The 21,537-nt window shown below is 31.8% G+C and overlaps 1 protein-coding gene across 1 annotated transcript; it reads left to right on the forward strand.

Moving 5' to 3' along the window:
• The first annotated feature begins 13,604 nt into the window (after positions 1 to 13,604).
• LOC143074059 (fibroblast growth factor receptor-like) lies at positions 13,605 to 21,146 on the forward strand. Its single transcript, XM_076249608.1, has 4 exons — positions 13,605 to 13,644; positions 14,117 to 14,280; positions 20,537 to 20,649; positions 21,139 to 21,146. The coding sequence occupies exons 1-4, from the start codon at positions 13,636 to 13,638 to the stop codon at positions 21,144 to 21,146; spliced, it is 294 nt and encodes a 97-aa protein (XP_076105723.1). The 5' UTR covers positions 13,605 to 13,635.
• Positions 21,147 to 21,537: the final 391 nt, after the last annotated feature.

Consider the following 21,537-nt stretch of genomic DNA (forward strand, 5'->3'; position numbering starts at 1 on the left):
CTGCAACACGAACATTTTTATTGGCCATTCTTGTCCAAATTTTTTTTTTCTATGTTGGTTTTTAGTGATATCTTTCCGATGCGTTGGTTTTTTTTTTATACCTTTCTGATGCTGCAGTCATCAAACGTTTTAAATCAAAGCTTTTTTGCTTTGAAGCTTCTATATGATTTGGAATCAAGGAAAACAAACATAATGCCTTGCCACATGATTTGTGTTGTGTGCAAGGGTGATCTTAAATCTGAAGCATCTTTCAACCCACTGAGTGCACCTTGATTGGATTTGTCTTTAACCTCTGTTCCTGTTTAAAGGATAAAATCTTTTGAGTAAAAATAGTCTGAGACGTCTGAACAGGTTGAGCACAAGTCAGGAAATATATTTCCTGCTTTCAGAGAACGTCCCTGATTTCTGGTGTAAAAAAAAGTTTAAATGTGATTTCATTTTTATGCCCCACCTACGATTGCCCCACCTACGATAGTAGAGAGGCATTATGTTTTCTGGTCTGTGCCTCCGTTCGTTCGTTCGTTAGTTCGTCCATCTGTGTGTCCGTTCGCTTCAGGTTTAAGTTTTTGGTCAAGGTAGTTTTTGAAGAATTTGAAGTCCATTCAGCTTAGTACACATGTTCCCCATGATATGATCTTTCTAATTTTAATGCCAAATTATAGTTTTGACCCAAGTTTCATGGTCCACTGAACATAGAAAATGATAGAGCAAAGTTCAGGTTAAAGTTTTTGATCAAGGTAGTTTTTTAACTTTCTTAAACTATCCTGGGTTTGTACCAAACTTGGACAGAAGCTTGTTTATGATCATAAGATAGTATCCAGAACTTAATTTTGTAAAAAATTAAATTCATTTTTTCGGTATTTTTTCGGGCGTCAATCAAATGTTGTCCGTGCATTAACTCATGAACCGTTCAACCAAAGCTTTTAAAATTTAATATGTTTTGCAGTTTTTGGTTATTATCTTGAATATTATTATAGATACAGATAAACTGTTAATAGCAAAAATGTTAAGCAAAGTAAGATCTACAAATAAGTCAATTTGACCAAAATTGTCAATTGACCCCTTAAGGAGTTATTGCCCTTTAAAGACTTTTTTCACAATTTGTTCATCATGTTGACTTGCTTTAAAAAATCTTCTCCTTTGAAACTGCTGTATCAATTTCAGCCAAACTTAGGCTAAATGAGTTTCAGAGTATCTAGTATAAATTTTATATTTCATTTCCTTGTATGTCAGAAACATAGCTCCTATGGCTAAAATAGAACATAGGAGAAAATGATTTTTTTTTTGCTTTTGAAGAAAATAGGACGATTCAAAGAACATTTAAATAAATTGAAAAGCCAAAATAATCATTGATGAGAGATTTAACCAAAAAAATTAAGGTGAGCGATTCAGGCTCTTGAGAGCCTCTTGTTTATTATTGTTTTCAAAAAGCTGTACATAAACTAAATACTTGTAAAATTTAAGCGATTTCTGTAATTTAGTTCTTTTTTTATTTCGATATTACCTCTTTTTCTCCTATTAGTTCAACAGTAAATAAGGACATAAACAAAAAATTATGCTTCTTTCAGATGCAGATTGTTAGCGTAAATGAACGGTGACCCATTTTTTTTATTTCATTTTTAGCTCACCTGGCCTAAAAGGCCATGTGAGCTTTTCTCATCACTTGGCGTCCGTCGTCGTCGTCTGTCGTCGTTAACAATTTTTCAAACATCTTCTCCTCTGAAACTACTGAATGGATTTGGATGAAACTTAGCATGATAGTTCCTTAGATTATCCTGCACAAAATGTGTGCTTCGATTTTTGATCCGTCAAAAAACATGGCCGCCCTTACTTTAAATAGAACATAGGGGTCAAATGCAGTTTTTGGCTTATATCTCAAAAACGAAAGCATTTAGAGCAAATCTGACATGGGGTAAAAATGTTCATTAGGTCCAGATCTATCAGCCCTGAAATTTTCAGACGAATCAAACAAACCATTGTTGGGTTGCTGCCACTTAATTGGTAATTTTAAGGAAATTCTGCAGTTTTTGGTCATTATCTTGAATATCATTATAGATAAAGATAAACTGTAAACAGCAAAAATGATCAGCAAAGTAAGATCTACAAATAAGTTAAATATGACCAAAATTGTCAATTGACCCCTTTAGGGGTTATTGTCCTTTAATGACAATTTTTTCACAATTTGTTCATCATATTTGCTAACTTTAAAAAATCTTCTCCTCTAAAACCAAACTTCAACTGAATGATCAGTAGGGTGTATAAAATAAAGTTTGTGTTTTATTTTCTATTTTGTCTAAAAACATGGCCGTCATGGCTAAAAATAGAACACAGGGTAAAATGCAGTTTTTGGCTTATATCTAAAAAAACTCCAGCATTTAGAGCAAATAAGACTAGAAGTTAAAATATTTATTAGGTCAAGGTCTACCTGTCCTGAAATTTTCAATTTGCAATTTGCAAAAAAAATAATTTGTTGTGCTACTTCCAAAAAATAGAAAATATTCTGACCAGAAAAAAAACCATGTCCCCCTACAAGTTAAATGGTCCATGCCTAACTGTTATTAATGAAATCATTTAACTGTTTTGCTGTTATTGGAGCCCCTTGCCCCTTCTCAGCAGTGGAATAAATCCAAATCATGAATGAAGAAATTCGAAAGAATAACAATTTAATAATGTAACAATAACAATTTTATTGTTAAAATTCTTTTATTGTAACTATAATGTAATAAAAATAACGTCCTGCCGCTCTTCTTGTATGCATATTATATTAGAAGGAAACGTGTAAACATGGTAGAACTTGTATTTCTAATATTGAAGAATTGTTAGCTGTACATGTTTGCCTGGCATGGTTCGATATGTTCAATAAGGCATTGTTTACCAGGTGAGCGATTCAGGCTCTTGAGAGCCTCTTGTTCTATTAAGTATATGATAAAGTTCATTTATCATGTTTATAGAAAAATATAAAGAAATCATATATTAGAAAGAAAAAAAAGATTTATACTGGAGAGCCCCCTTAATATAAACATATTTTATTTGTAATCATCAAAGGGAATGAGACACAAGCTAAGACTTATGATGTCTTCTTTGGTATCTTTTCTTGTCTACATGAAATTTTATTTTGCTGTTATCACAGTCCAGGCAATTACTGAAAACTGTAATATTACTTTTTTATATAATATTACAAGTAAAAGTAATATTACAAAAAATAGTAATATAATTCTTATATTACTAAAACCTATAATTTTGTTATATTACTGAAATGTGTAATATAGTCTCCATATTACATAAAACAGTAATATTACTAGAAAATGCCTATATTACATAGAACTGTAACATAAGGCTAAAAATCACTAGGTTTTCATACTTTAATTACTATAATAATTTAGACGTACATGACGTATGATGATAATAAATCAATTATTAAACAATTCCAAATAATAATAATAATCCAATTAAAGTACATAGTATCAATTCAAAATAAAAAATCCAAAGTAAAACTATTTTCTCCTTACAATGTAAAATATAAAATAAATGCCAAATTTACTAAATCATAAAATGAACTTAATCTCAAAATCAAAATATAAAAGTCTTAAAAGTATTTTCTAAAATTAAATTATGATTCAGAGATAAATTTTGTCTCAACACTGCACAGTCAACTAGTAGACTGGTAAAACAATCTTTTAGGTCTAGTATAATGACATGAGCATGACCAGTAGTGTGAGGTTACGCTTCCAGAACACTGACTGCTATCTTAAAATATTCTCAAAAATAAAAGGGGAGTCAAAAAATACATTTTTGTCCAAACACTACAAAGTCAACTGGAAGACTGATCGTCAGTCCTACAGGTCTAGTATAATAGACTTTAGCAGTGCAAGTTTGGGTTTCCGAAGGGTGACTGCTCTTCCAAAATTTTGCAACGATATTTATACTAAAACACAAAATAACTCAATTTATCCCGACATGTTAATATTACTCTCATTAGCAAAAATAGACTTTAATTAACAACGCCTAATCATATAATGTTTTGATAAAATCTGTGGATGCTAATTGTCGAGCCTGCAACTGTTGTTGCAGAAAGCTGAACATAGGGATAGTGATCCGGCGGCGGCGGTGGCGGCGGCGGTGGCGGCTACGGCGGCGGCGGCGGTGTTAGCTAACTTCTTAAAAGCTTTATATTTTAGAAGGTGGAAGACCTGGATGCTTCATACTTTGTATATAGATGCCTCATGTTACGAAGTTTCTGTCAGTCACATGTCCAATGTCCTTGACCTCATTTTCATGGTTCAGTGACCACTTGAAAAAAAAGTTCAGATTTTTTGTAATGTTGAATTCTCTCTTATTATAAGTAATAGGATAACTATATTTGATATGTGTGTACCTTGAAAGGTCCTCATGTCTGTCAGACAGTTTTCACTTGACCTCGACCTCATTTCATGGATCAGTGAACAAGGTTAAGTTTTGGTGGTCAAGTCCATATCTCAGATACTACAAGCAATATGGCTAGTATGTTCGGTGTATGGAAGGACTGTAAGGTGTACATGTCCAACTGGCAGGTGTCATCTGAACTTGACCTCATTTTCATGGTTCAGTGGTAAGTTATATTAAACTGAAGATCTGTTTACTTTTTTGTGATGATTCTTTATCTTATTTTAGAGTGATCATGTTTATTAAAAATACATGTTGTGCCGTATCTCAGAAACTATTTATGATTATTCCATAAATCTTCACACACTTTTTAGTTATATTAAAACCACAAAAGGAAGATTCAGATTTTTGGGATACGATTGCTGTCAAGCAATCTGTAGACTTTTACCATTGACCCTATGATACACTCCCTCACGTCATTCGTTTTATTCTAAACATTCAGCAACATCTCAGATTCTTATGATTGTCTTGCTTTAAAAGGTAAAAACAAGCAAAACAATTGAACATAAACAACTTTCCTGTAATGTTTTACTCATAATCTTCATGTGTGATATTTTCCTTGACTTATATGCGTGTTTTTAACAATACGGAAAATCAGAATTAAACAGTATTTATATTTAGTGTTTTTATAAATTTAGAAACACGTCAGAGGGAATTCCCAAATTTTGATAACTTGCAAGAGTTCTCTGAAAGCCGATCGATAATTCTATTTCTGTCACAAGAACTGAAGTGGAGTATTTCTATATTTTACCGTTATGAAACTGATATTTGATACTGTACTCTCATAAAGAAATGGAGAACCATTCATCGTATCATTTAATAAACGTTCTTGTTCCAAATCCCAAGTCGCGGTTTGTTTATGTATTAATGCCCATGCGTGGTCTCACTAATTAGAGACAAAAAGAATTGTAAAGACAAAAAGCGTCAAGAAGCGACAAGAAGAATAATATTAGCAACAAGAAACTATTTAGCGACAAGAAAACATTTTTTTATTTATATTTATACTTATTCGAAATAAATATTAAAAAGATATGCAAAAGAAAACAATTTTAACGACAGGAAAATTAATTTTGATAGGGAAAAAAATTAAACTTGTAAATCTAATTCAGTTGCTACATTTATTTACATGATATTTTATATAAGGTATCACAGGGAGTATTACCTTTACCCTGTCGTTTTATGGTATTACTTTTACTTGTGTTTTAGAACAATAATATATTTTGATTTTTATTTGTTTTTATACGACCGCAAATTTTGAAAAAATTTTCGTCGTATATTGCTATCACGTTGGCGTCGGCGTCGGCGTCGTCGTCGTCGTCGTCGTCCGGCGTCCGAATACTTTTAGTTTTCGCACTCTAACTTTAGTAAAAGTGAATGGAAATCTATGAAATTTTAACACAAGGTTTATGACCACAAAAGGAAGGTTGGTATTGATTTTGGGAGTTTTGGTCCCAACATTTTAGGAATTAGGGGCCAAAAAGGGCCCAAATAAGCATTTTCTTGGTTTTCGCACTATAACTTTAGTTTAAGTTAATAGAAATCTATGAAATTTTGACACAAGGTTTATGACCACAAAAGAACGGTTGGGATTGATTTTGGGAGTTTTGGTCTCAACAGTTTAGGAATTAGGGGCCAAAAAAGGGCCCAAATAAGCATTATTCTTGGTTTTCGCACAATAACATTAGTTTAAGCAAATAGAAATCAATGAAATTTAAACACAATGTTAATGACTACAAAAGGAAGGTTGGTATTGATTTTGGGAGTTTAGGTCCCAACAGTTTAGGAATTAGGGGCCAAAAAGGGACCCAAATAAGCATTTTTCTTGGTTTTCGCACCATAACGTTAGTATAAGTAAATAGAAATCTATGAAATTTAAACACAAGGTTTATGACCATAAAAGAAAGGTTGGGTTTGATTTTGGGAGTTTTGGTCCCAACATAATAAGGGGCCCAAAGGGTCCAAAATTAAACTTTTGTTTGATTTCATCGAAATTGAATAATTGGGGTTCTTTGATATGCTGAATCTAACTGTCATGACTGTGTATGTAGATTCTTAACTTTTGGTCCCGTTTTCAAATTGGTCTACATTAAGGTCCAAAGGGTCCAAAATTAAACTTAGTTTGATTTTGACAAAAAATGAATCAGTTAGGTTCTTTGATATGCTGAATCTAAAAATGTACTTAGATTCTTGATTATTGGCCCAGTTTTCAAGTTGGTCCAAATCAGGGTCCAAAATTAAACTTTGTTTGATTTCATCAAAAATTGAATAAATGGGGTTCTTTGATATACCAAATCTAACTGTGTATGTAGATTCTTCATTTTTGATCCTGTTTTCAAATTGGTCTACACTAAAGTCCAAAGGGTCCAAAATTAAACTTAGTCTGATTTTAACAAAAATTGAAATCTTGGGGTTCTTTGATATGCTGAATCCAAAAATGTACTTAGATTTTTTATTATGGGCCCAGTTTTCAAGTTGGTCCAAATCAGGATCCAAAATTATTATATTAAGTATTGTGCAATAGCAAGTCTTTTCAATTGCACAGTATTGCGCAATGGCAAGAAATATCTAATTGCACAATATTGTGAAATAGCAAATTTGTTTTTAATTAGAGTTATCTTTCTTTGTCCAGAATAGTAAGCAAGAAATATCTAATTGCAAAATATTGTGCAATAGCAAGATTTTTTTTAATTGGAGTTATCTTTCTTTGTCCAGAATCAACTTAAATCTTTGTTATATACAATATACAATGTATATTCACTTTTTACTACCAACTGATAAATTAAAATAATCTTTACCATTCAGTGATAACAAGCAGTTTTTTTACATCTTAATATTTTATGATGTATTTAAATGAGTAGTTATTGTTGCAAACTCCATTAGAAATTTTAATTGAGATTAGTTTTGGAATAAGGGAAAGGGGAATGTGATTAAAAAAATTGGGTTCAATTTTTCTCATTTGAAATTTCATAAATAAAAAAGAAAATTTCTTCAAACATTTTTTTGAGAGGATTAATATTCAACAACATAGTGAATTGCTCTAAGAGAAAACAAAAATTTTAAGTTCATTAGAACACATTCATTCTGTGTCAGAAACCTATGCTGTGTCAACTATTTAATCACAATCCAAATTTAGAGCTGAATCCAGCTTGAATGTTGTGTCCATACTTGCCCCAACTGTTCAGGGTTCAACCTCTGCGGTCGTATAAAGCTACGCCCTGCGGAGCATCTGGTTAAAACTATTTTTGTACAATATATAATTAACTTGCAAAATGCATTATTTGTGCATAATTGTCCAGAAAATACATACACAAATTGTGAAATACAAATTAAGAACTGAAATCAAACAAGAGGAAAACATAACTAAAACGTGAATATTTTTCATCATTTTATTTAGTGTATTGTCTCATTTAACGATATTTATCATGTTTATGCATATAGATTGAAGATTAAAGGAAACTGATGACAATCTTGAGTTTTCAACAGTCAGGTGTTCACTATTCGGTACAATAATTGTATATTCTGGTGCATGTAATAGATGAAGGTGTTAATGGATGTTATTGTAGCAATTAAACAAAGGACACGCACCTAGTTAATCTCATTTGATGCTCTGAATTGTGTATTACCTTGAGTGAAGCCACAGCTAATGTTGGTCCTATCAGGAAAAATTGATTGTACAGTTAGGAAGGAAATAATAGTTCATGTTTTTTTTTTATTAAATCCTTCAAAAGGAAGGTGACAAATCTTTGTTTTTATTTTCATTTTATAGCGTTTACATTTCCTTTGCTCTTACACATGTTTAATGTCTTCATATAAAAAGTACACAATCTCTTCCTCGAAATTTTTTTATTTCTTCATCTTTCAATATAATCCTAAAAAAATATTTTGATGTATGTGATAACAAAATGTATTCTTGTCGCTAAATAGCTTCTTGTTGCTTTTTGTCACTAATTTTTTTTCTTCTTGTCGCTTCTTGACGATTTTTGTCGCTAATTAGTGAGACCCCACATGCGTGTAGTTTTCCTGATTTCAAGGGGTATCAGATTGAGTGATTCCCCGCTTCATTGATTAATTTGAAACTCATGGGATTCTTTCTATGTCTGTCTGCATATGGAGGGCTATTGTTGTTGCACAATTTTAAATCATATGCATAATTTAAATTAAAATAAATGTTTCATCGTAAAAATTTCCTATAACACCCCTTCAGCAGAAATGGAATCTTCCATATTATCGTTTCGAGTTGTCTCCCTTTTCGAAGTATTGGTCAAGAAGAATTAACTCGTTAATGCCGATAAACGTCGTATTATATTAAGAACGATCTCAATGTAAACAGAGGAGTGTGTACGGAAAGGAGTCATTCCATCTGACCCAAAGGAAGTTCAATAAGTAACTAAAGAGTAAGAAATGGGGTTCCTCCTAAACTGGTCCGCCGTTCTATATATAGCTTCGCACCGAAGGTCAGTGTAACGATAAGTGAACACAACAGGGGTCCAGTTTAGGGTTCCTCCTAGAATTACGGTGATAAGATACGGAAGCACGTTAACTCGTACCGCGGCATTGGAACCAAAAAAGTTAACTTGTACTACTGGGAAGTCGTACCATTCAGAAAAATATATTAAAAAATATGTTTTATGGGTTTCTGTTTGTAAACTTAATAGAAATAAAGTTGAATTACTTGAATTTTACACAGGAGTTAAATGAAAACTTAGACAAAAATAAAGAATGTGGTAAAGCATTTATGTTTTAACTGATCTTTCAAACTAGAACATAGGCGGATCCAGGCCCCCTCCCTTTTTTCGTGGAAAAAAATTGGTTGATTATAAAGGGAATCATTGAAGCATGACTGGAGCGAGCCCCTCTTAGGTCAGTCAGCGGGCTCCCCCTTAGGAAAAGTTCTGGATCCGCCACTGTAGAACTTAATCCAGAGGAAAGTTAAAACATTGCTTTAACAGAGGAAAGTTAAAACATTGCTTTAACTGTACTTTATTAAAATTGAACATGTTGAATATATATATATCCAATTTAAGTTAATTAAAGCTGTAATCCATGATCACAAATTGAATGCTATGTTTACAATTGTTGAAAGCCATGTGCTTTTTTTGCGGGGAAAATGCGGACCCCCTTAACAGGAATCAGTTACATTTCATTGTTATTTATAGACAGTAAAAATAATTTTGGCAATCATTTTGACTAACTGCTAAGATTTAATTATTCATGAAAAATTTTCTTCGGGTGAAACTGTTAATACTTTAATTATCTACATCTGCCACAGTATTTTCTATCCAATATACAAGGAACATTAGCTACAAATTGGTCATTGTACTTTCAAATTATATACATTTTACAGACTTAAGAGGTATTGGGTTAAAGTAACGTATATTATGTATATTCATCATTTAACACCATTTGAATGCATTTAAATAAGTTGCTACGAGTTAGCAATGGTACGAGTTTGCATTGGTACAAGTTTTTTTTAGTGGTACGAGTTTACAATGGTACAGGATAACTATAATTCGATAAAACACAATAAGTACATGGCTCATACACTTGTAACAGGGATTGGCTATTCTTTAAGTTGAGTGACTATTCAGATTGTTACATTTTGCATGTGCAGTTGAATTAGTTTAGAGATTAATACTATCCAGCTGTACCAGGGTTACTGGCCAAAAATGCTTGAGACTCCCGCATGTTCATATTATTTTGCGGCAGTATTCTTGGATCTATTTTTTTCCTCTTTGATCTTTTCAATTTTGGCCAAATCTCATGCATTTGTTTAATGAAAATTTGGCAGAACTGCTATACATGTGTCAATGAAAACTATGGCAATCGTATCCCTCAGAGCATTCTGCTCTTTGATTTTTTGGTGGTGATGGTCCAAACTGTTTAGGAATTACGGGCCAAGACCAGTATTTTTCTATCTATATCTATATAGTCAATCTAGACTTCAAAAAAAGAGTGACAAAAGATACCAGAGGAACAGTCAAACTTATAAATCAACTAAAATAAATTGACAACATGCACCTGGCTAAAAATAAAAAAGACAAACAATAAAACACATGACACAACATAGGAAAATAAAGAATAAGCAACACGAATCCCATCAAAAATTGGGGGTCATCTCAGGTGCTCCGGAATGGTAAGCAGATTCTGCTCCACATGTGGCACCCGTCATGTTTCTTATGTAATAACAAGTCCGGTAAATAGTCTAATTTGGTAGGTCACATTCATGAAAGGGAAGGGGATTGTAGTAACAACATAAGGAACATATCCGATATCATTTGTGAAACAGTTATTTCATAACTTCAACTTATTAATACCTCAAGTAGAAGGTTGCATTGGGATTTTCACACCAAAATGTATGTCGCTTGAAAAATGTCTCACTGAGTCATGAAATGTTTACAGATATGGTGTGTCTGAATGATCTTGATGTGAATGTTTCTTTAAATTTAATTTCTTATTGTCTGTTGATAAGTTTATCTTGCTGTTAAAAAGTGTTATACAATAGTATATATACATGTGTATATTTAAAAAACTGACTGCATGACAAATCTCAAGTGACTTAAGAAAATAATGTGATTCTAATTGTCTAGTTTATTGAAATATTTTCTTCTTTTTTCACTTTTTTTATAATTTATTGTCTTAGTTCACTTTTTTGAAAATTTTGCTTTTCAATGTTTTATATACTCATCCTCTAATGCTGTTTTATTTGATATTTTAGCAATCCATGGTGAATTTAAGTCACCCAGAAATACTGACAATAAAGAATGTAACAAAAGATAATGCTGGATGGTATGGTTGCTGGATTTCTAATCCACTTGGTAGATATTACCAGACTGCCTGGCTAACAGTTTTAGGTAAAGGCTTAGGTAAGAATGAGCAATGTTTGTTTTTCACCAAGAAATAATACGTCTTAGAGCAAAATATTCACATAAAAATGATTTAATCGTTTGGAGAATTTAATTATCAATTTTTCGATTACATCATTATCAATAAATTTTTTATAGACTGTCATAAAAATAGGAGGTTTGGCATCATGAAAATTGGAAATGTACAGTTTTTTCTTAAAAAATTAATTCTTTTAATGCCGCCACAACTGAAACGTCATATTATTTTACCCCTGTCAGTGTCTCTCTGTATGTCCTTCCCATTATGGGTGTACAGTTATTCCACTTAACTCCTCCTACAGTTTGAATTCTAGGAAGTTTTCACTCTGATGTCTGTTTGTAGTCTTTGTACATGTATTGAAGGTGTGCATGTGGTCAGGGTTTTGATTTTGTTTAATATTTGCTCTTAATCATTTTTTGTAGTAGTTACTTGCATAAGGGGAGCTCGCATACAGATAATTGTCCTACAGTTTTATGCTAGGAAGTGTTCACTTAGTTGGTGGTTTTTCCATTTTTTGTGCATGGGGTCAGGATTTTGATTCTTATTTATATTTGCTCTTTTGGGTGATAATATAATTTACCTTTGTCATATTTTAGGTAAAGTGTTAGACAGTTATTTTTAAATAAGACTTTGCATCTGCAGGGGCATCATTTGTGTCTGTCAAAGAAATCCAACATTGACTTTGCTATAAAACAGTTTCAGAGTGAAGTGTGGCCAGGGATTTCACTTAGTCTAGTTTGTATTGTGTAATAATTAAATTTTGTATGTCATACATGTGATTCTTCCGATGGGAGTCGAAATCTCTTGTTTTTCAGACCCTCTTCCATCCCTCCCATTAAAATTTGAAATCTACAACTTTTGAAAATGTCAACATCGAAAAAGTTTCAGTAAACATTTTTGTTTACAGAATTAAAACTGACAGGGTAAAACTCTTGAGAAACTCGAAATTGATATCGGAAAAGTCTGTAAAAACAGAAGGTCACCATTTCTTTTTCTTGTTTTTGTGTCGTAAGGTAAATAGCTTCGAGTAATCAATGAAGGTGTTTATTATTAGACTATATATACAGCAATAACAAATTATTGGCAATTACCTGGTCATCAACTAGCTAGTTTAAGACGCACGTCTGGATGATTAAAAGTGAAATACTGACAATGGATTAAGATGTTAAAAAAAAGACTTTAATTTGATGCTGTTGAAAACATTGAACAGTTATAGTACTGAACCTCAAAGACAAATGTCTTAATGAAATCAAATACAATATTTATGGCTTGTTTTCTATCTAAACCAATGGAATACCTAAGTATAAGTATGTTTGTCTTTGAAAATTCTAAATTTTTATAATTTGATGAAATGCAAACTATGTTATCCCATAGACATATAATGTATTATACATGTATGTCTCTGTTATTACCAAATACCCTAGCAGCAAATTAAAAACAACCAATTATCTAGCCATATTTTCTCTGCCTGGAGATCTGATTTTAAATTGTACAAGTCCAGTGCCATTGGGTCAAGATCATGCTTACTACACTTCTTGCCAAGCTGACTATGGTGACCCTAATGACTTTATTAAACATATTGAGACAGCTACCTACCAGAAAGCCACTGCTCAATAGTGTTACCAAAGTTGACATTATGTAGCTTAAGCAGAGATACTTTTTACCAACTATATATGATGGCTGATCACTTTATCTTAACTTTATATATGTAATAAATAAATATTTGAAACCCCCTTATCTTATATTTCTATCAAGTAAAAATGGCTATGCAGGTGCTTAAAGTATAGAACACTTACAAAAAAGGAGAATAAGCAGTTTTAACACCAAAAATAATCATGGCGTTCATCGTTAAAAATGTTGAATTTGATACACACTTGAGAGTAACTTATGTAGTGAGTTATTCAGTGTGCACCACATTTTTTTTAATGATATTATTCCTTCATAGACAGAAAAAAATATTACAATCATTCCTAAAATAAAGACTTTTAACAATTAAAAGTTTGATGAGGAGGAAAAAAGGATTGAATTGGTTATAAATATTGTAGATAAGCCAGCTATTGAGCTGACACATATTTACCATTTCCTTTCAAACATATTATTTCATCTTTTGAAAACTTTTTAATTACAAATACTTTAATTGCAGATGAACAAGCAGAAGCAGTAGACATTAGGTCAGGAGGAACAAACGATAAAGAGCAAATAGTAATCTACATTATCGGTGGTGTGGCATCAGTAGTTGTTCTCTTCCTGTTACTCCTGATATTTATATGTTATAGACGTTACAAGAGGGTTCAGTCCAGCAAATATAGAAATGTCAAGGGAGTAATTGTCATGACACAGGCTAGTTTCAATATTCAAACATATTTTATTACTGATAAGTTCAAATATAAGTGCACAAAAAAGAATATGTTTGACTTATTCGGTTATAATTAGGAAATGAAGTTTTATGAGGAAGTTGTCTTTATATGGTGTAAAAGTTACAAAGTAAGTCTTAAGAAAGGAAGATTATTGAGATTCATTAAATGTTCATCAGTAATGTTTAGATTATGAAAATAGAGATATTCAATCTAGACAGAATCTAATTTAGTTTTAAGGAAGTTTTTGTCAATTTTAGATTTGAATATTTATAACAGCTTTGCATCTGGACTTGCTTCATTTATTATTAGCGATAGTCTGTGTGCTCTTCAAACTTTTATGATGTTTATTTCTATTACAAAATCATGATAATTAAAAAAATGACATGGATTTGCATACAAATTTGAAACAGGTATACATTTTAATTTCATATCAGAATGTTTTGCATCAATTCCAGAATGAGAATTACCATCCATACAAATCTTATGATGGTACACAACCATTTGTTTTACCCACAATCAGAATTGAACCTGGTCCAAGAAGACGCTTGTCATCTGATTTGACCATGATGTCAGAGTATGATCTCCCTCTGGACAAACACTGGGAATTTAGACGGGAACAGTAAGTTAAAGCATAACATTGACCATTCCATGAAAGTTATCATACTGTAAAGACATATATATTGACTCATGACAACATTTTAACTTATATCTGTCGACCCACAAATAGCATTGCTCACTGTTTCTGACATCCAGATTGTTTCTTTGGTTAAAAGCTGTATAATGACCTGATATTTGATTGGTTGTATCAATTTTCAGATGAATTCAATAGATATTGTAACCACTGTAGTATGAAATATAACAAGAAGTTTTTCCAAAAACTCTTTTTTTCCAAGGTTTAACATTTTCTCATATATATACTGGAATCATTAGGGCTCAACAATAACACTTGTCTGATTGTCTTGTACTGGAGGATAAAAAGGTCAGACAAGTAAAAGCTATATCAATATTAATTTAATTTAACAGGTTTATATGCTCTTATAATATACTAGATTATGGAGTGTGTGTCCGAGCGAGAATATTTAGTCAGACGTCAGTCGCTACCCTGATATACCCTATCTTTTTTGGGTAATTAATACAGATAGCGTTTGACATCTTTAGCTGAACAGATTTATCATTTTTTCATAACTTAATTCATTGTATGCTGGTTCATATTCTGGACACCAGTCTTTGCTCCTTTCTAATATAATTCACAAACAAAAAACAAATAGGAAGCTTAGAAATGGAAAAATATTAAATACTTAACTCGTTCAAAGGGTAATTACACGTCTCAATCTTCAAAATCGCCTATCTAAAAATACTACCATCGCTAACATTTTTAAAAATAAAAATCGTGGTTACCCTTCTATCGATAAGTGTCATGCCAAAAAATGAGTAACATGTCCCTGTCTTTCCACCAACAATACGGTAAGGTCCACACTTAATGGTCGCTCATTTTCTTTAAAATTTGAAACTGATATAACTTGAAAAATAAACAGTCTTATTTATTTACTCACATGAAACAAACCAGGATGCGGTATTCAGTACGTAGGTTAAACTGGTCGATATTTATTTAAACGCACTCAAGAAAATAACCCAATAAATTCAAAAGTATCATTTATCAACACCTTAAGAAGCACAGTCATCTTATCAAATATTTAGCAGTTCAACCTTTGGAAGAAGTAAATAAGCAGCCTGGTGAATCTCATTCAAAGTTTGTACAATCACGGAAAATAATTGAATTAAATTAGATTAAAAAATATCAAGAACCGATACTGTTAACATTTTGGATATTGTTTCTAAAACTGTTCGAAAAAAAACCATTCTCATGGTCGTAGAAAAAATCACAATCAAAGAAAATTTCGGACCAATCACACCAATATTTCGGACCTAATTTCTATTTCAAAAAACAACAGCAGACATTATCTGTTAACAAAGCTCTGTTCATTACCGATTAATAAGTTAAATAAAATTTTAGAGGATTGCAACACAATTTCATATAGCAGTCCTAAGTACGAAATTGTTCAAATTATAATGGCATATTGTTATTCTAAACTGTTTCCTAAAATTGATCGTCCTGAAGATCATAAAAAACATTTTATCAAAATAAAGTATGTCAATAAAGGTTTTGATTTTGTAAATATTGCTGGTATTTTTAACAACCATTCTGTTAAAGAACAAATTCCTGGATATTTTGATAATACTGAGCTCCCTCTTATTTGTTATATTTACAAGAAATCTACATGGAAATTTGTGTTAAATTATAGCCAATTGTGTAAAGATTTTAATATCAGTGAAAATACACCTACTTCATGTAATTGCAGTAATTCCAAATACATTTATGGACCAATTTCCCATGTTATAACAGGAGATCTTAACATATTTCAAGACGGAGAGTTAAAATCATTCCTCAGTAAATGATAGCTTTTGACATTTTCAGCCGAACAAAAAATTTATCAATTTTACATAACTTTAATTATTGTATGCTGGTTCATATTCTGGACGCCAATCTTTGCTCCTTTATTATGTAATTTGTAAATATTGCCGGTATATTTAACGACCATTCTGTTAAAGAGCAAATTCCTGGTTATTTTGACAATACTGAGCTACCTCTTATTTGTTATATTTACAAGAAATCTACCGGAAATTTGTGTTTAATTATAGTCAATTGTGTAAAGATGTTAATATCAGTGAAAATACACCTACTTCTTGTAATTGCAGTAATTCCGCATATATTTATGGACCCATTTCCCATGTTATAACAGGAGATCTTAACATCGTTCAAGACCGAGAGTTAAAATCATTCCTCAGTAAAGGACCTAAATATCGTCCCCCGTCAATTATTAATTGGAATGAGTGTCGTAATATCATCCACGACTCACTCCATACTTACTGTATGAAATGGATAAAACGGGAAAAAGCTGACAAAAAATCTTTGGACTCTTTTTTTAATTCAGTAATGAAGATAGTTGATATACGTATTCAACATTTTAAAGAACATTTTACTATTAACAATAACCACAATAAACCTATTTCTCGTATCAAACATAAACTAAAAGAACTAGCCAAGGAATTTGTTTTTGTCCCGGCCGATAAAGCAGCAAATAATATTATTATTGTTTGACGTAAATTTTACATTGAGGTTCTGAAAAAGGAAATCACCAATTCACCAACATTCCAACTGACTCCATTTTCAGAAAACGAAATCTGTAACAAACATAAACTTTTAGCCACCGCTTTACAAGCAGAGCCAAATACAATGAAAGTCCCAACTACATATTGGCTTCCAAAGCTACACAAAACCCCTTACAAATATAGATTTATTTCGTCTTCAAGCCATTGTTCAACTACTAAATTGTCTATTCTTCTTACCAGCACACTTGGTACAATTAAAAACCTTATAATAAATTGTTCAAATAAGGCCTTCGAAAATAGTGGAATAAATTACTTTTGGAGTGTCAAGAACTCGTTGGAAGTACTTGATAAATTGCATGCTCATATTGGTGATTTTGAATCTGTTCAAAGTTTTGATTTTTCTACCCTGTATACCACATTGCCTCACATTCTCATTAAGAAAAAATTCACACACCTAATTAAATGGGCATTCAAAAAATCAGAATGTGAATATATATGTTCAAACTCTTTTAGGTCATTTTTTAGTAGCAATAAACAAAAAAACTATGTTAATTGGACATGCTTTGATACTATATATGCCCTTGAATTTTTACTAGATAACATTTTTGTTCGCTTTGGGGATTCCGTATATCGTCAGATTATCGGAATTCCAATGGGGACTAACTGTGCACCACTTATTGCGGACCTCTTTTTGTATTGTTATGAGTTACAATTTATGACAAAAATAAGCAAAGACCCATCAAAACAACATCTGATAAACAAATTTAATAATACTTTTAGATATTTGGATGATATTTTGGCTCTCAATAATGACGACTTCAGTATGTATATTAATGAAATTTATCCTGCTGAACTTACTTTAAATAAAGCTAATACTAAAAATGACCACTGCCCTTTCCTCGATCTTGATATCTATATCACTAACGGAAAGCTGAATACTAAAATTTATGATAAAAGGGATGATTTTTCATTTCCTATCGTTAATTATCCGTTTTTAGATGGTGACGTTCCCTTGTCACCATCTTACGGTGTTTATATATCTCAACTTGTACGATTCGCTCGTGTTTGTAACAATGTTTTAGATTTTAACGAGAGAAATTTATGTATTACTGAAAAATTATTACACCAGGGTTTTCGATATCACAAACTAGTCAAAACTTTTACTAAATTTTATCATCGGTATAAAGACATCATTCGTAAATATAGCTCAACATGCAGACTTTTTATACGTTCAGGTATTTCACATCCAATTTTTTATGGCAATATTCTTTATAAAGCACAAAGGTGTCAGTATTCACCTCAGAAACTTACAAAACCTTTAAATAGACTGATTAAGAAGGTATATAATTACGATACTGTTGTCAAGTCATTAAAGATTGCATATTTTGGCGTTAATATTGAGTCACTGATAAGGTCTTTGCGTCGGAACTAAAGACATTTATTCTAAAAACAGTTGTTGGCATGACACGGGTTATGTTTTTCTCATATATGTTATGATGGTATGATACTAAACCCCTAACGGGAAGGATTGTGCCTGATGTTCATATGATGAAATCATAATCTTTCAGTCAGTTTAATTGAAGTCTGGAGCTGGCATGTCAGTTAACTGCTAGTAGTCTGTTGTTATTTATGTATTATTATCATTTTGTTTATTTTCTTTGGTTACATCTTCTGACATCAGACTCGGACTTCTTTTGAACTGAATTTTAATGTGCGTATTGTTATGCGTTTATTTTTCTACATTGGTTAGAGGTATAGGGGGAGGGTTGAGATCTCACAAACATATTTAACCCCGCCGCATTTTTGCGCCTGTCCCAAGTCAGGAGCCTCTGGCCTTTGTTAGTCTTGTATTATTTTTATATTAGTTTCTTGTGTACAATTTGGAAATTAGTATGGCGTTCATTATCACTGAACTAGTATATATTTGTTTAGGGGCCAGCTGAAGGACGCCTCCGGGTGCGGGAATTTCTCGCTACATTGAAGACCTGTTGGTGACCTTCTGCTGTTGTTTTTTATTTGGTCGGGTTGTTGTCTCTTTGACACATTCCCCATTTCCATTCTCAACTTTACTAATTATCTTCCCCAGTCAATTATAAATTGGAATGAGTGTCGTAATATCATCCATGACTCACTCTGTACTTACTGTATGAAATGGATAAAACTGGAAAAAGCTGACAAAAAATTCAACTTTAAAATAAAAACAAGATACAAATCCAATGAATTTACATTGACATGCCTATCAGACGGTGCCTCATATGCAAGTCTGATTTGACTTGGCATTGTTAAAAAGTAGATCCTAAGTTCTGTGACATGACTAGTTTCAGTTTTTCTTGACTCATAATTTTTGAAAAATATTTCAAAAGATATAAAACTAACTTCTGTTCTATTGTTTTAAATTTCTTTTGTTCCTTGAATCAACTTATAATGCAAAGTCCTCCTAAACAAGTTGAAAAAAATGTTATTGTAGAGGTCTGATCATGCAATACAATCTGAGAAACTTGATTTTCTGGTAATTTTTTAAAAGAGCAAATATAACATTCTCACATTACCTAGATAAAAAAAACATGTGTCTCGGTACAAAATTGTTCAAAAACACTGAAAATTGTAAATCATTAGTAATAAATGGTTTAACCCATTAAAACATTTAATCCATCACTGCAAATGTTTGCACCTGTCCTAAGTCAGGAATCTGATGTACAGTAGTTGTAGTTTGTTTATATAATTTATATGTGTTTCTCGTTTCTTGTTTTTAGCTCACCTGGCCCGAAGGTCCAAGTGAGCTTTTCTCATCACTTGGGGTCCGTCATCCATCGTCGTTAACTTTTATAAAAATCTTCTCCTCTGAAACTACTGGGCCAAATTTAACCAAACATGGCCAAAACATTATTAGGGTATCTAGTTTAAAAATTGTGTCCAGTGACCCGGCCAACCAACCAAGACGGCCGCCAGGGCTAAATATAAAACATAGGGGTAAAATGCAGCTTTTGGCTTATAACTCAAAAACCAAAGCATTTATAACAAATCTGACATAGAGTGAAATTGTTTATCAGGTCAAGATCTATCTGCCCTAAAAATTTTAGATGAATCGGACAACCTTTTGTTGGGTTGCTACCCCTGAATTTTGCTGTTTTTGGTTATTATCTTGAATATTATCATGATTATAATAGATAGAGATAAACTAAACAGCAATAATGTTCAGCAAAGTAAGTTTTACAAATAAGTCAACATAACCGAAATGGTCAGTTGACCCCTTTAGGAGTTATTGCCCTTTATAGTCAATATTTAACCATTTTTCATAAATCTTAGTTATCACCAAAACACAATTTTGTCATGTCCTTGAATATTCACATAGACAAAAGTGAGCGACACAGGCTCTTTAGAGCCTCTGGTTTTATATAGATTAGAACGTTGGTTTTCCCGTTTGAATGGTTTTACTCTAGTAATTTTGGGGTCCTTTATAGCTTGTTGTTCAGTGTGAGCCAAGGCTCTGTGTTAAGGCCGTACATTGACATATAATGGTTTACTTTTATAAATTGTCATTTGGATGGAGAGTTGTCTCATTGGCACTCATACCATATCTTCTTATATCTAAGAAAATGTGTACAACTATTAGAATTTTATTTAGTTATATATATATGGTTACATCAATCAGTATCTCAATATCTAAATGAATATGAGATGAAATAATTTATTTATTGTTATAGGTTATCACTTGGTGAACCTCTTGGGGAAGGAGCATTTGGTAAAGTTTTTAAAGCAGAAACTGTTGGTTTAAATAAAGCTCCAACAACTGCCATAGCAGTCAAGATGTTAAAGGGTAAAATTTACTTATATATTTTAGATCAAAAATCAAATAGTATTAATGAAAACTAGATTTATGCTTAGGTTTTCTTTTTTTATTAGACAAGCATAAAATTTTGGGAAATAAGAATTGAATTTTTTCCATCTTTTTTATCTTTATTGAAAAATTTGCATTGTTATGGCCCTGCAACGAATATGGCCCGCAACAAAGATGTCGGTGCCATATAGTTTTATCCATGTCCGTAATTCGGTCATTCCGTAATTCTGTCATTCCGTCATTCCATCATTCTGTCATTCCCTAATTCCACAACTAGGAATTGTTAAGTTTCAGTTTTGTTCCGCTTGGCTCATTTTTGCTATAATTATGGGCTTTGAACTTTGATAATTTTTTGAAAATCACAGTTAAAAGGATGAATTGTTTGAGTATAAAGGACAAGATTATAAATATCCAATTAATGTTCTGATTCAAACAATAAAATAATTACAAATCAATTAATGTCATTAGTGCTGTAATGAATTGTTAAAATCTCAATACTTTTATTTATTGTTTGATGATTCTAGCTGTTAATCTGGATTATCCCACCTCAATCAACAGGCCTTGAAGTAATAAATATTTGAGTCAGTTTTTTGTACTTAAACAAATAAAAACCAATCAAAATGCTGGATTTTATGTTTTGAGCAAGATTTTTGTGCTCCGAGCACTGAGCTAAGTTTTATGACTTCAACCCCATGTCTAATGAATGTCAAAACAAATCAGTGACAGGTTGGCCTTGTTCCTAATTAAATTTGTTCAGGTTACAATTATGTGATAATCATGTTTTCAATCATAATTTCTTGAAAGGTTTTAAACAGTTGTTTAAAAGTTGAAAAGTTAAAGTAAAAACGTATTTATAAAAATAAACTT

The sequence above is a fragment of the Mytilus galloprovincialis genome, chromosome 5 (assembly GCF_965363235.1).
Source record: "Mytilus galloprovincialis chromosome 5, xbMytGall1.hap1.1, whole genome shotgun sequence".
Taxonomy (NCBI): Eukaryota; Metazoa; Mollusca; class Bivalvia; order Mytilida; family Mytilidae; genus Mytilus; species Mytilus galloprovincialis.

Excerpts from the sequence above, each read along its gene's own strand:
- LOC143074059 (XM_076249608.1), top strand. Across the intron at positions 14,281-20,536 it reads TGGGAATTTAGACGGGAACA|GTTATCACTTGGTGAACCTC; the intron begins GTAAGTTAAAGC and ends TTATTGTTATAG.